Genomic DNA, 14,171 nt, shown 5'->3' with positions numbered 1-14,171 from the left:
ACTTCAGCAACTGTTGTCAAGAAAAGGCACAAAATGGGGTAAAAACTCACTTAATTTCTCACTTAGCAACATAAATTTGGGGGCTCAATTGCGGTTGTAAGTTGAGGACTACCTGTAGTTCGTGTCATCGAGGCAGGGATTGTGGATTTTGACAAATTTTGGGAGACAAGCGGAGGACAAGGGGGTCCTGTGTGCTATATATATAAAGTCGATTGCAGAAAATATGACTTCAGTAACAGAGTGGTCAATGCCTGGAATGCACTACCTGACTGTAGTTTCTTCCCCAAACCCCTAAAACTTTAACCTTAAAATGTCTACCTCACCCCATTCCTAAGAGGTCTGTAAGGGGCGTGCATAAGCGCACCAGCGTGTCTACCGTCCCTGTCCTAATATTCCTTTTTACTTACTCTTTTCATGTATGTTTATATTTTTACCTGTTATCTTATACATGCTTGACAAATAAACTTATGATTATGATTAAGTATCTTTCCATAAAGTTCTCCCTTTCATGTATTGAATCTGCCCTCAAGACCAAACAGTTTAGCAAAACCCCTCTCCATGAATTATGATTCCCATAAACCCTAACTATTATAGTTGTGCTGTTTAGGTTGAAAAAGATTTTTAGTTCATACATCTGGAGGGTATCAAGTTAGGACAGATTGTTTTCGAGTCTTCAGTTTATATGTTCATTTTGTGCCTCTTACCTCTTCCATGGAAGCAAAAATGAATGTATTAAATATGTAATTATATATGCTTGACAAATAAACATGATTATTATGATTATGATTATATGGGCCACGGGGTTGCAAAGAGTTGGAGCCGACTTAGCGACTCAACGACAACACACTTGTATCAATTTAATACACAGTACGTAATGTAATATATATATATATATATGTATGTAAGTTTTTACGGGTATATATGTGTGTACAGTTAATATTTCGGGTTTCTTCCCGTGTAATTGTGAACATATCCCTAAAAGGGTAGAAGCAACGTTTCGACAGAATCTCATCTGCCATCATCAGGCTTATGTGAAGGGTCTTTTGCTGTAACTGCCGTTACTATTTCAAATCTGGTGCTGGTAGTCTGGGATGGCTCTATTATTATTAACTGTAATATTAATTGAATAATTAATTATTCAATCAATTTATTATTAATCAAATATTAATAAATAAATAAAATATTAATCAATTAATAATTAATTGAAATATTAACTGTACACACACACACACACACACATATATATATATACCTTAGATTCCATTACATTTAAAAATTTAAAATAAATAAATAAATCTAGAAACCCGGACAGGCGTGGGAAAAAAAGGCAGATCCGGGTTTAAACACTCAGGAGTGGCACCTCCGAGCAAGAGGCGGAGGAGGGAAGGGAAGAGGCAGGGCGAAAGGAGGGCGTCGAGGAAGGTGAGCCGAAGACACCAACCACCTGCTTGCTGCCCGGGCGTCCCGCGATGGTCTTAGTGGTGGTCATGGGAGTGAGCGGCTCCGGGAAGTAAGCGCAACTTCTGGGATTGGGGTGGGGTGGGGTGTGTGTGAAGAGTAATGCGCGGCCGGAAATACAGAAAAGGCCGCGCTGCCTTGTCGCCTGCAAGGGAGGGAAGTTTGTTTTCTGTCGCTGAGGCTGCGGGGAGCCTTGCCGGCTCCTGTTGAGGGGAGCCGGGGCAGAAGCTTCTCTGGCTTGCCTCCTTCTCCCTGGTGAAGGAGCTGGGGGCGGTGAGGGGAGGCAGGGAGAGTGGTCGTCGCTGACCTGCGTGGGAAAAGCAGCGTGGGAGGCTTTTTTTGGGCGGGGAAATCGAACTTCCCCATATATCTTCGGGCGGCAAAGGTGGGAGGGCAGAAGAGGGCGCTACTGAGTCTTTGGTAAAAAGGAGCAGCACACCCACAGATATGCACAGACGAAGAAATGAAAAAAAAAACACGCACCGCATTTCGGCGAGGGGCGTTTCAAGTCATTTTTGATGTCTTAAGTGCAGAGGTCTTCAAACTTGGCAGCTTTAAGGCTTGTGGACTTCAACTCCCAGAATTCTCCAGCCAGCAGAGCTGGCTGGAGAATTCTGGGAGTTGAAGTCCACAAGCCTTAAAGCTGCCAAGTTTGAGGACCCCTGTCTTAGTGCTAGTAAAATTCAAAAAATGGGTCAGATTACCCTTTTGTATCCAGTCTTGATTTAAATGAGGCTTGGAACAAGCAACCTGGAAACTTCCCAACAGTGAGGACAATTAAACAGTGGAAGGGCTTGCCTCCAGAAATCATGGCCGCTCCATCACTGGATGTTGTTAAGAAGAATCTACTCTAGAGACAGTCACTTATCTGAAATGGTATCGGGTTTCCTGCTTGAGCAGGGGGCTGGACTAGAAGACCTCTAAGGGTCCCCTTCCAGCTCATTCACTTCTATTAATTTTATTAATAGTCAGGCAATTCCTTCTCATTTCAAGTTTCATTTCTGCAAAGCTTCCATCTTAATGCAAAGACCTGGTTCTCTGGAAACCGGTACATCTTTGTACTCCTGATGCTCATTCAGGATGAATAACTAACTGAATGTACTAAAAGATGGATTACAGGTAGCCCTCGTCTCGATTTACAACAATTCACTTAGTGACCGTTCAAAGTTACAAGGGCACTGAGAAAAGTGACTTGTGACCATTTCTCACACTTATAACTGTTGTAGCATCCCTCTGGTCACACGATTTACATTTGGATGCTTGACAACCGACTCACATTTATGACGGTTGCAGTGTCCTGGAGTGATGCGATCCCCTTTTGCAACTTTCTGACAAGCAAAGTCAATGGGGAAACCAGATTCACTTAACAACCGTGTTACACATTTAACAACTGCAATTGATTCACTTAACCAATACAATATGGCAAGAAAAGTCGTAAAATGGGGCAAAATTCACTTAGCAACATAAATTTTGAGCTCAGTTGTAGTTGTAAGAAGAGGACTACCTGTATTGTACAGGAAAACAAAATGCACCATAATCCCCTATGATGATTACATGTAGGCAGTGGTGAAATCCAATTTTTTTTACTACCAGTTCTGTGGGCTTGGCTTGGTGGGCGTGGCAGGGGAAGGATACTGCAAAATCTCCATTCCCACCCCACTTTGGGGCGAGCCAGAGGTAGTATTTGCTGGTTCTCCAAACTACTCAAAATTTCCGCTACCAGTTCTCCAGAACCTGTCAGAACCTCCTGGATTTCACCCCTTCATGTAGGGATCTGGAAAATAGCGCCTTACTGCTTGCCTGGGCCCACTTCAGGATGTGTTCCCATGTCTGGGAGATAGATCTAAGTGCTTGGGGACTTGTCTAATGTTCAAACGTTTCATTGCGTATGTGGCATGCTTAACCTTAAATTAACCATTGGACAACCACCAGTGGTGGGTTGCCCCTGGTTCACACCAGTTCTATAGAACCGGTAGTAAAACTGGCGGGAGGCTCCGCCCACCGACCCAACGTCATCAAAATGCTTCTGTGCATGCCCTGTTGTGAACCAGTAGTAAAGGTAAGTAGAACCCACCCCTGACACCCACCCACCCCAATCATATTCCCCCAAGGCCAGGAGATGAGCCTGTATGTGACGGGCATTGAATTAATAGGACTGTGAAGATTCAGACGCCATAAGAATACAAGGTTATAGAATGAACATTAGCATCTCCTTAAAGCAAAAGTGTCTTTCCTACACAAACCTAGAAAAAGGTCCATTTGGTTTACATCTTTGCACATTATGAAGCAGTTTTTTGCCTTTGAATCTGAAGTACTGAACAGGTTAATTTGCCACTGAATTATTTATCAATAAAATGACCAATAAAAAGTGGGATAGAAATGTTACAGATATATGAGTACCAAAAATATATTTACATATTTATTTGCAAATATATTATTGGAATCCAGATTCTAGAAATATATATGGCACCATTCTGTACTTGTGTTTTCTTTAGTACTTACGCCCAAGCGTAAAAAAGAGTGGGAAAAAGAGTGACATTCATTTCTTTGTTTAAAGCCTTGCCATAATTATGCAGTTAACCTTATGAAGAACAAGCATACAGTATTGTGACCAAGACATTCACAGCAGGACTAGCAGATGCAGAGAGTATGTTTGGCCTGGGTCTTCATATCTGGCTCTAAAATATTTCACTGAATAAGGTCTACTGATACTTGTGTGGCACAAACAGTGTTTTCCTGAAGAGAAGAAGCAGCAGACTATCTGAATAACAGCAATATTGAGTCAGATGAAATCATGTAGTCTCAGTTATTACAGAAATAGCACTTATATTCAGGTCCTTGATCAGTCAGTCATTAGCTACTTTTAATTGAGACATGTTCTTACTGAGAATTCCTATAATTTACTAAAATAGGAAAACACATGGCATGTTATTTATTTTAGCATTTAGCCGATTGAGGTTACAAATGCAAGAAATATTTACAAATAGGCTGACAAAACATATTAAATATATGAAATAATTTATTTTACACTATGTTGATTGGAGATACTTCACATTTATATAAATCTTGTCTACATTGTTTAGCGTTCTTTTTCCCTAATAGCATTGTTGGAGAATCTTCTGATGTGAAAATATAATCTTGTATTGCATGAAGGAATTACTATGGGTGTGTTAACCACCCACACAAACATGTCAAAATTAATCTGGCACCATATTACAAAATATTACATTGAAAAAATGGGCGAACGTTCTTACTCAAATTCCCTCTTAAAGTACTGTTTAATCAAAATAACTATATTATATAGGATTACTGTTTAAATATGACTAATTGCTTTTGAATTTTTCAGAGTAGACACGGCCAAACAGTTACCAAAGAATAGAGCAGAGCATTGAAAGAATAAACTTGCAAGGAGTTGTGAGTTTCTTCTTTGATGAAGTTGTTAAAGATTGTTGTAGTCATCTGCAGCTATTACACTTTGTGTTCTTGGTTATTTATTTATTAAAATTATTCATTTTCCATCATACCCATGAAAGTGTGAAATTTATGTATCAAGCACGCTCTTTCATGGTGGCTGGTCAGATGATCCAAAGATGCAATCATGGCTTTTTCCATCTGATTTTTGGGCAGCAGCTAGTATTTCAAAAGTGATTACAAATTTAACAATATACAATACACAATAAAGATAATATCTGTGCTAGTTTTTCATACATGAAATGTTGTTTGCCAAATCCACCATCAGAAATAATCCCTAAGTAAATTAGAGTTAAAGTGTCAGCTGTGTAGGTACATGTGTTGGTGATTATCAACTTTTAACTGAGAATTATGTCTGTAATTGCATTTTAAATTGTTATATTTATATCCCATCATCATATATGCTATCCTCTGTGGCGTTAACTCCACAGCAGGCCTGTAAAATAAATAAGACTGAGAATTGACTCAGACTTCATGCTAAGTTCTAAAGTACATTAGAACTTTATTTCTGGGGATAGGAAAGTCTTAATTCCATAATTTTTAATACTAATTCCCCTGTTTTTCTAGAGGATCTTTCAGGAAGCATAAATAGTTGCAGGGAAGAGGGAATCAGCAAAATGTTCAATAGGACTGCACATCTGTTTTTTTGTTCTTGGAAATAATTGAAATAGTGAACAATTGCCTTCTCATTTCCTATCCATATAATATGAAGAAACTAATAAATACTATATTAGAAACTAGGAATTCTTTATGAGTGGGCTGTTCAACCAATAAATGAATTTAAAACTTCATCCCTGTCCACTTGGGGGATGTTTGGGGGCAACTGATGGAAAGCAAACCTCTGATTATGAAATGAGTTTTAGATGATTGGATTCATGCAAGATGCTAAATCAAACCAAACAACCTTATAATGATGTGTTTATCTGGGCTTAATGTTTCTTCTTTATATGTAGTTTTTATACATACTTGTTTTATTTTACAGATCCACAGTGGGCACACTTCTGGCAGATAAGGTAGTTATTTGTATAATTGTTGATTGTTTATTCACCATTTCTTACAAGTATCTTTGAAGATATATAACAACTCTAATAGCTCAGTGCAATCATGACATATAAATATGAAATTGTTAAGTGTATTGGAATGCTAGCTCCTTGATCATTCACACTGTTTATACATTCAAAAGTAGCCTTGATTGTGCATCCATGCTATTGGTTTGCCTTGACATGCACAGGCAAAAATAGTGACACGAATATTTCTCTTGGTGTTGTGGATAATAGAGTTGTGGCCTAGGTTGACTTTCCATGGCTTCAAGGTCCCAGCAGCCACAACAAATCATCTCAGTAACAAACTGACATTATGAATGTAATTGTATAATCATGTAAATACTGTACGTTGTATGTGCATCAGGATATCTGACACAAGTTACAACATTTACATGATTATGTCATCACACATACCATCTTTTGCCCCCCTCCAATAGATGCCCATAATCAAGTTGGTCTTAATTCTTATAATTCCCAAATACCAGATAATCATGTGGGTTGGGGAATTAAGATGTTGTTCCCAGTGTATCTGGAAGGCACAAGGTTAAGAAAGCCAAGAAGTACCTGAGACAATTTCTATAACAATTGCCTTTGCTCTAAAGGTATTTTTTTTTACTAAAACTGAATAATCTTATCATTATGTAGCTAGGTTGGACATTCTATGAGGGTGATGACTATCATCCAGAGGAGAACAGAAAGAAAATGGCTGAAGGAATACCTCTAACTGACCAGGTATTGTTCATAGTCTTGATGTCACTTTCATCTAATAAACAAAATTGTTAGTGATGGAGTTGGAGAAACTTCATTAGCATAAAAACTGAATGATCTGAAGATACCAGATCAGTGAATTAAATACTGTCCTTCAAAGCTATGTCATTTGATGTCTTTGTTTTCATGGGGGTCAGTCCTTCTTTTCTTGCAGACCATTGTATAAAATAGTCCTAGATGATCTGATTGTAATTCAGCTGACCTTGTGAGGAGTTTTTTCATCAAGATTCTCCCAAACTGATAACTGGCTAGTCATTCCTTTGCTTCCTCAGTAAACTGAATTTTTTAAAAAACCCAATCACATTAAGTACATAGATTTAATTATTCAACAACACATTCAGGAGTATGACCTTAAATGGACTCAGAAAATATTTCTAAAAGTTGCAAGAATTAACAAAATACCAGCAGTTTGAATTCTTATTGCTATGCAGTTAGTATGCTGCTTGGAGTTACAAGAAAATATGGAAGATATAGCAATGGGGCAGGGAGTGGAAATTATTTGTGTTTCAATATCAAAAGAGACATTATTGGAGAATGTTGCAACTACTAAACATTTGTACCTGTCTCGCATGCAAGTAAATCAGCAATCAAGACTTCGTAACTGGAGTTCAACAATACATGGAATGAGAACTGCAAGGTACAGAATTTGATTTCAGAAGAGGCAGGGGCACCTGAGGTCACATTACTAACACTGAGTAGATAATGAAGGAGTTCCAAAAATACATCTATTTTTACTTTATTTCTTATTCTAAGGTTTTTCATGTGATAGACTAGAACAAATTGTCAATAGCCCTTGAAAACATGGATGTATCAGGCCACATCATCTGCTTATTAAATAAATTGTATGATGACTAAGAAAGAAGCGTTAGATGGAATATGGAGTAATTATATAAATGGTTCAGATTGGGATAGAAGTGCACCAAGATTTATATTCTTGTTTTATTTAACAATTACAATATTTATCCTGATACATGCTGAACTAATGAATAGAAATTGGAATTGAAATTGTTGGGGGAAATCAAACTATGACAGAATGTTGGTGATAGCCAGTGGTGGGTTGCCCCCGATTCGGACCGGTTCGCAAGAACCAGTAATAAAACCAGTGGGAGGCTCCGCCGACCCGGATGTCATCAGGAAGCTTCTGTGCATGCGCGCACTCCCGTTGCAAACCAGTAGTAAAGGTAAGTAGAACCCACCCCAATGATAGCATTTTGAAGGCTTGGTATTATATGTCATTTATACCCCTGAACTGATGCTCCTTCCTCCCCCAAAAGATCAAGAGCTATGAATTACTTCTATATGTGGTTGGGGGTTTTCTGTTCCAGTGCTGACAGTATATGATTTCTTGAAAAGGTGACTGCTTTCTTTTTTTAGTGAATGAACGCATATTCCGTCCACCTTTCAACACTGGTAAACTGTTCTGACCTAGGCTTCCTTAGAAATTAAACAGCACAAACTTAGTCCCGGCAAACCTCTTTAATTCATACAGCTGTAAATTACTTTCATTTACAATCTGCAAGGCTTGATAAACAGTCTTTCAGAGGAAGGTTATCAACACCCACCTATCTCACGTGGAACGCTGCCAAAGAGCTAATTTCCAGACACAGAGCAAGGCCAAACTTGGCACAGAGTCACAAACAGAATTTTCAAATCTTGAATCGGTCAGATGAACTAATTGCTTCCTGCAAAAGCTCACATCCCGTCCGTTTTTCTTTTATGTCTTCTGGGAGGGGCCAATCATCTCCAAGCCTTACTCCCAAGTCGACCCTGTTTCCTTAATTCCTGTCTCCTGGCAGCTCTGCTCATGCACACACTGGGAACAGGTTTTTCTGCCTCGCTGATGTCAGACTCCGGAGATTCTGGAGGCAGCAAAGAACTACCAGATGGTCTTGGCCCCCTCTCTGCCTCTGACTCAGAGCCATCATCTGAGCCTTCCCCAGACTCCAGGACTGGCTCACATTCCTCCCCAACCTCCTCACTGTCCGAATCTGCTGCCAGCTCTGCTGGCCGCTGGCGGGCCACAACACAAACTTCAGAGTTGTCAGTTATAAAAAATTGTCTAGTGCCATTTAAGTGAGAATGTGAGGCTTTCAGAAGCAACTATGAAATCTGAATAGGATAGAGCTTAATTGGATTATATCAAGAAATGTATTAATCGTTTTGACTGACTTGCCTCGTTCATATGAGTCACATTTGAGATAGGAGGCAGAAATTGCTTCCATAAAGAAAGAGGTGTATGTTGAAGCCGATATGTAATCTTCACTAGTATAATGAGGCTCTGATACACTTTTTAAAGATTTCTGACAAGAAATATTATGAATTGCTAATGCTAATTGCTTTTGCAAATGATACAGATTATTTCAGGTGAATATGCATCATTTGCTTAAACTGGTCTGTCTTGTTTTTTTTTTTTTTAGGATAGGATACCATGGCTTTGCCACCTACATGATATATTAATGAGGTAAAAGAATGTTCCCATTGTAACATGAAACTGGTCTTGAATGGATTCTGTTGCTGAGCATGCAGTTCATCTAGCTTTAGTGTCCCGAGCTTGGTGAACAACTTCAAAACTCCCAGCCCTCTAATGCACCAATAAGCATAAATGCTAAGTATTAAATATGAACAATTTTTGGGACATGGCTTGGAGTAGAGTAAGGTATTCCATAGAGAAAGAGATATCCTAAATCCCTTGAGTAGCACTGTTTCTCCATGACTGTCAGAAGCAAACTTCTACAATATTAAGGTTTGCTGTATATTGATTTTTAGTAGATTTAACCTATTAATAATAAGTGTACTATTAGCTTTGGGACATTTCAGTGTTGGATTAGGATTTGCTGAACATGGTTAGTAAGGGATGGACTATAACAGAGGGTTCCAAAAAGGTAGCAGTTGAAAAAGTGGGGGAATTATGTGGTTTGTTGCAAATTATTTAGTTGCAAACTAAATAATTACATAAACTGGTGAATTGAGATATCAGTCAGAATGCCTTTGTTCTGGCAGTTTTCTACACACAGAATTTTTGCATGGGAGAATTTCAAATACTTCATTATATGAGTATATGTTAATTGTCTGAATGCCTTATCCCAGTTCTAATAAAGTTTTTAAAAAAACATACACACACACACTTTTTTTTCCTAATGAATAGATATTGTCAAATTCTAATTTTTACAGAGAACATGCATCTGGACAAAGTGTCATTTTAGCTTGCTCAGCTCTCAAAAAAGTGTATCGGTGCATTTTGGAGAATGGAGAGGCTGGTTGTCAGAGTTTGAACAACCAACAAGAAGAAAAGGAGTCCACTCCAAGAAAGATCCTGTTTGTTCACCTGGCAGGGCCAATAGAGCTCATTGCCAGCCGTCTAGAAAAAAGAAGGGGACATTTCATGCCACCAAGTCTACTCCAATCTCAGTTTGATACTCTTGAACCTCCATGTGCGCCAGAAAACTTTATTAATGTTAGCTTGGAAAAGTCTGTTTCAGAAATAGTATCTGAAATTGAAAGACATCTTAAAAGTTTGTACTGATGTTTCTCCAGGTTTTCTTGTTTTGAAGCCTGATAACCCCAAATAAATGTTACTCTTGTATAATTTATTCTCCTGTTTAAGCAACATATTTATGTTTTATTTACTATACTTGTAGCATGAATAGAAAATTAAGCCTGCCTAGTTTTTTATTCATTATCATATATCTAATTTTAAAAAATATATATCATATTATCATAATATTGACATTTATTTTAAAAATTGCAGTTGAAAGTTTAAGATAAAACAAACCCTTGGAGAGCAATCATATACTTCACATACTTGCTGAGTGAGAGAGAAGACTGCAGCTGCATTTGGTAAAGTGGACTATCAGAAAACATATAGCAGTATCCTTGAATCAGCTGGAAAGGACTACCATTGTAATTTAATAGTAGTAAAATGCTGTCAAAAAAAAGGAGAATTTAAATATTGAAAACAGCAGGACTCTTTATTCTAAGGTGGCTAATGCAAATCCATACTCTGTATCTATCTATCCAGCATAGTTACTAGTTATTATTAGTTACATAGTTACTACTACTATTAATTTTCTCATGTTCCTATCACCCATCTCCTCCCACTTATGACTGCATAACTGTAACTTTGTTGCTCGTATCCTTACAATTTATATTGTTTCCTAGTATGATTTGATTGCTTATTTGTACCCTATGACTATCATTAAGTTTTTTATCTTTTTATTCTTGATGAATGTATTTTATTCTCATGTACACTGAGAGCATATGCACCAAAGACAAATTCCTTGTGTGTCCAATCACACTTGGCCAATAAAGAATTCTATTCTATTCTGTTCTGTTCTGTTCTGTTCTGTTCTGTTCTGTTCTGTTCTGTTCTATTCTATTCTATTCTATTCTATTCTATTCTATTCTATTCTATTCTATTCTATTCTATTCATATGCATATTACTTTTACTGGGGGCTCCACATTTTAATTTGTATTAAAAGGCAAAAATCATAACATCAAAACTCACAACTTTTGTCACCTTATTTTATTTTAAATTATATAGTCGCCCACCTCAGCATGATGAATCTGGGAGGCTAACAATGGTTAAAATCCAACATAATAAACACCACAATACATACATAATTGGCAGCCGAGATAAAACCACAAACATCACCACCTCATGGATTCTGCCACACATTTTGATCCCAAGCCCAGATTCATAGCTACCTCTTCAAAGCTTTACCAAACGCCAACAGGATTAAGGATAATTTATGATGTTCCAAGCAGCAGACACAACAACCAAAAGATCGTCTTTCTTGGTCCTGCCAGTTGGCATTCATTATTTGAGGGTCTTGTAGCCTGCAAGTAGCACCTTCGCTTGAACCTAGAAACTATTACTAGAGTTTTACAATAGTAGTACCTGCATGACATTAGATTCCTAGTCTGATGTACCTTGAAAGTCTGATAGGTAGGGGTGAGCTCACCCACCCCAACCCCTCCCTCCATCTCCAATGCCAAGAAAACATCCGCATGATCCCTTGGTTGGTCAGGAGTAAAGAGATAAAGCCAGGTATCAGTATATTGATATTTCATCCCATGCTTTCAGATAACCTCAGCAGCAGTTTCATCAGTGGTAGGTTGCCCCCGGTTCAGACCGGTTCTATAGAACCGGTAGTAAAACCGACGGGAGGCTCCACCCACTCACCCAGACATCAGAAGCTATCTGCATGCACAGAAGAGCGCGGGCACGATGTGAACCAGTAGTAAAGGTAAGTAGAACCCACCCAAGTTTCATGTAAAGGTTAGTAGAGAGACTGCTTAGGTACTATCTAGAATCTGCCCCAGAGGAAGGAGAGAACCAGCGTAACACTGTGCTGCTTACTTCCAACCAAGTTGATTCATAAGGCTACCGGGATTAATTGTATGGAAAGCGACTGAGAAATTAAAAAGGAGGATGTGTACAGTACACCATTCTAATTCTGCCCCTGCAGAATTAGACCTCTGTGTGTAAGGTTCAAGTTTACTGCTTTATTATATCCTGCCTATTATACAGGAATCTCTCCAGACTGCAGTCTTAGCCAAATAACAGGTAAGGTTCTATGGCGCTTAAGGGGAAGTCAGTTCTGAACCTCTTGCTCAAGGACTTGAGGTTAATTCTGGGCTCTAGGCTTCCCCCCTCTCTGCCTGGGGGTTTCCCAGAACAGGCCATCTACAAGCACAATGCAGTTTTACTGTCATACGTCAGGACTCAAACTCTACTCTGAAAAAGCTGCTTCAACTGAATCAGTGGAATATCAGCCTCAGGAGATACCAAGTCAGGAATCAAACCGAGGCACTATCAAAACAGCTAGACGAAATTCTTCCTCTAAGCTCTCGGACTTTGCAAGTCCAAAGATTTTACCTGGCGAGCCGAGTAAAATCATTCAATAAGGTTCCTTTAAAAAAGGTGTTACTATCCTAATTAAACATAGCTAGTTGCAGTTGTGAACCATATTCTTCTGTGGGAAACAGTTATCTGATCTCCTGTCCTGTTGAGTCATTCCTGTGAATTCTGGTCACGTAAAATCCTGAAACTCTTGGAACTAGATGATAAATCTGACAGCTATCTGAACTCTGGATTGGATTTTGAACTTTGTATATTCCTGTTGAAAGCAAAAGTACATAGACAACCTTTTTTCCCAGAGACTGTTTTGATTTACAGTCCTTTCCTTTCCTTGTCTGCCGTTTATCTACTCAGTCTTGAGTAAATTTATATTCTCACCTAGCAACTGTACAGGAGTTTAAAGCCTGAAACAGGATGCTCGGTCTCATGCCCAGATATGAATCTCAACTGAAAGCGGTCAGATAATTCGCTTTCATGTTAATCTCCATAAACCTCCTCTTTTAAAGAAACAACGACATCACCCCTTCTCACAAAGAATTCACCATAGTTAAAATCCAATCATGTCCCTTCGCAAGATATGGATCTAAATATACAGGTGGTTGAGCTAGTGTAGGTAGTCATCAGTTACTATCCATTAATTCAGTTAGCATTTGAAGTTATGAAGGCACTAAATGAGACTTGCAGCCAGTCCTCAAAGTTGTGGCCATCAGAGTCTTGAGGTTATGATTGCTATTTGCAACCTTCACTGCTGACTGGAGAGTGAATGGGGAAGCGGGCAGGTTGCAAATGGTGATTACATGACATTTGTGAAAGAAGATGTGCTCAAGCGGTCGGGAAACTCGAAGAGGAAGTAGTTTTTTTAGAGATGGAGAAGTCTGCTTTCTTCTTACGTTTGCAAAATGTGGCGGAGGACAGAGAGGAACGGTTAGAGGAAATCGTGGGAGAAGTGATTGCTGAAGTAGTGGGGAAGAAGAAGGAAGAAGTTTGTGGCGAAATAGATGAGGCCTATCGTGTTTATACCAACTAAGCGAGACGGCATAATCTGCCTAGAGAAATACACATAAGACTTACTAAAAAGGCGCTCAGAGATGAAACCCTTCATAAGGCCAGGGACCAGAACATTACATATAAGGGACAACACATTACATTTTTAAAGCAGATTCCTAGAAGGGTGCGAGAACAGAGACAAAGTTATCAGTTTATAACCTCGCAGTTAAGAAAACACAACGCGCCTTATCGATGGTTATTGCCAGAAGGACTTTTGGTGACCTGGCAAGACCGAAAGATTAAAATTGAAAATATACAGGATGCACAGGATTTCTGTGAAAATTTCTTTGACCTACTGAAGGGGAAAGAGAGAAAGAAATAGATAAAAAGAATCAGAAAGATCAGAAAGGAATGGAGAAATGAGAGAGGAACACAGGCATACCAAGGGGAAACGAAATGGGAGGAAGGGGGAGGAAGGAGAAATAGAAGAATATGGGGTTGAAACTCGTTTAGCAGCTAAAATTAAAGGGACCAATAGATAGGGATGGACCAAGGAGTGAGACTATTGACAGTAAATGTCAAT

The 14,171-nt window shown here is 38.8% G+C and overlaps 1 protein-coding gene across 1 annotated transcript; it reads left to right on the top strand.

Annotated features, from left to right (window-relative positions):
* The first annotated feature begins 1,367 nt into the window (after window positions 1-1,367).
* IDNK (IDNK gluconokinase) lies at window positions 1,368-11,064 on the top strand. Its single transcript, XM_034410166.3, has 5 exons — window positions 1,368-1,510; window positions 5,912-5,942; window positions 6,618-6,704; window positions 9,158-9,201; window positions 9,912-11,064. The coding sequence occupies exons 1-5, from the start codon at window positions 1,470-1,472 to the stop codon at window positions 10,261-10,263; spliced, it is 555 nt and encodes a 184-aa protein (XP_034266057.2). The 5' UTR covers window positions 1,368-1,469; the 3' UTR covers window positions 10,264-11,064.
* Window positions 11,065-14,171: the final 3,107 nt, after the last annotated feature.

This window comes from Pantherophis guttatus, chromosome 2 (genome assembly GCF_059756535.1).
Source record: "Pantherophis guttatus breed Tessera chromosome 2, ASM5975653v1, whole genome shotgun sequence".
Lineage (NCBI taxonomy): Eukaryota > Metazoa > Chordata > Lepidosauria > Squamata > Colubridae > Pantherophis > Pantherophis guttatus.
The sequence above is the reverse complement of the archived record's forward strand: the minus strand, read 5'-3'. Positions and strand labels throughout refer to the sequence as shown.

Coding starts and splice junctions, on each gene's coding strand:
- IDNK (XM_034410166.3), top strand. CDS start 1,470: ATGGTCTTAGTGGTGGTCATGGGAGTGAGCGGCTCCGGGAA. Junction 1,511..5,911: donor GGAGTGAGCGGCTCCGGGAA/GTAAGCGCAACT, acceptor TTTATTTTACAG/ATCCACAGTGGGCACACTTC. Junction 6,705..9,157: donor GAATACCTCTAACTGACCAG/GTATTGTTCATA, acceptor TTTTTTTTTTAG/GATAGGATACCATGGCTTTG.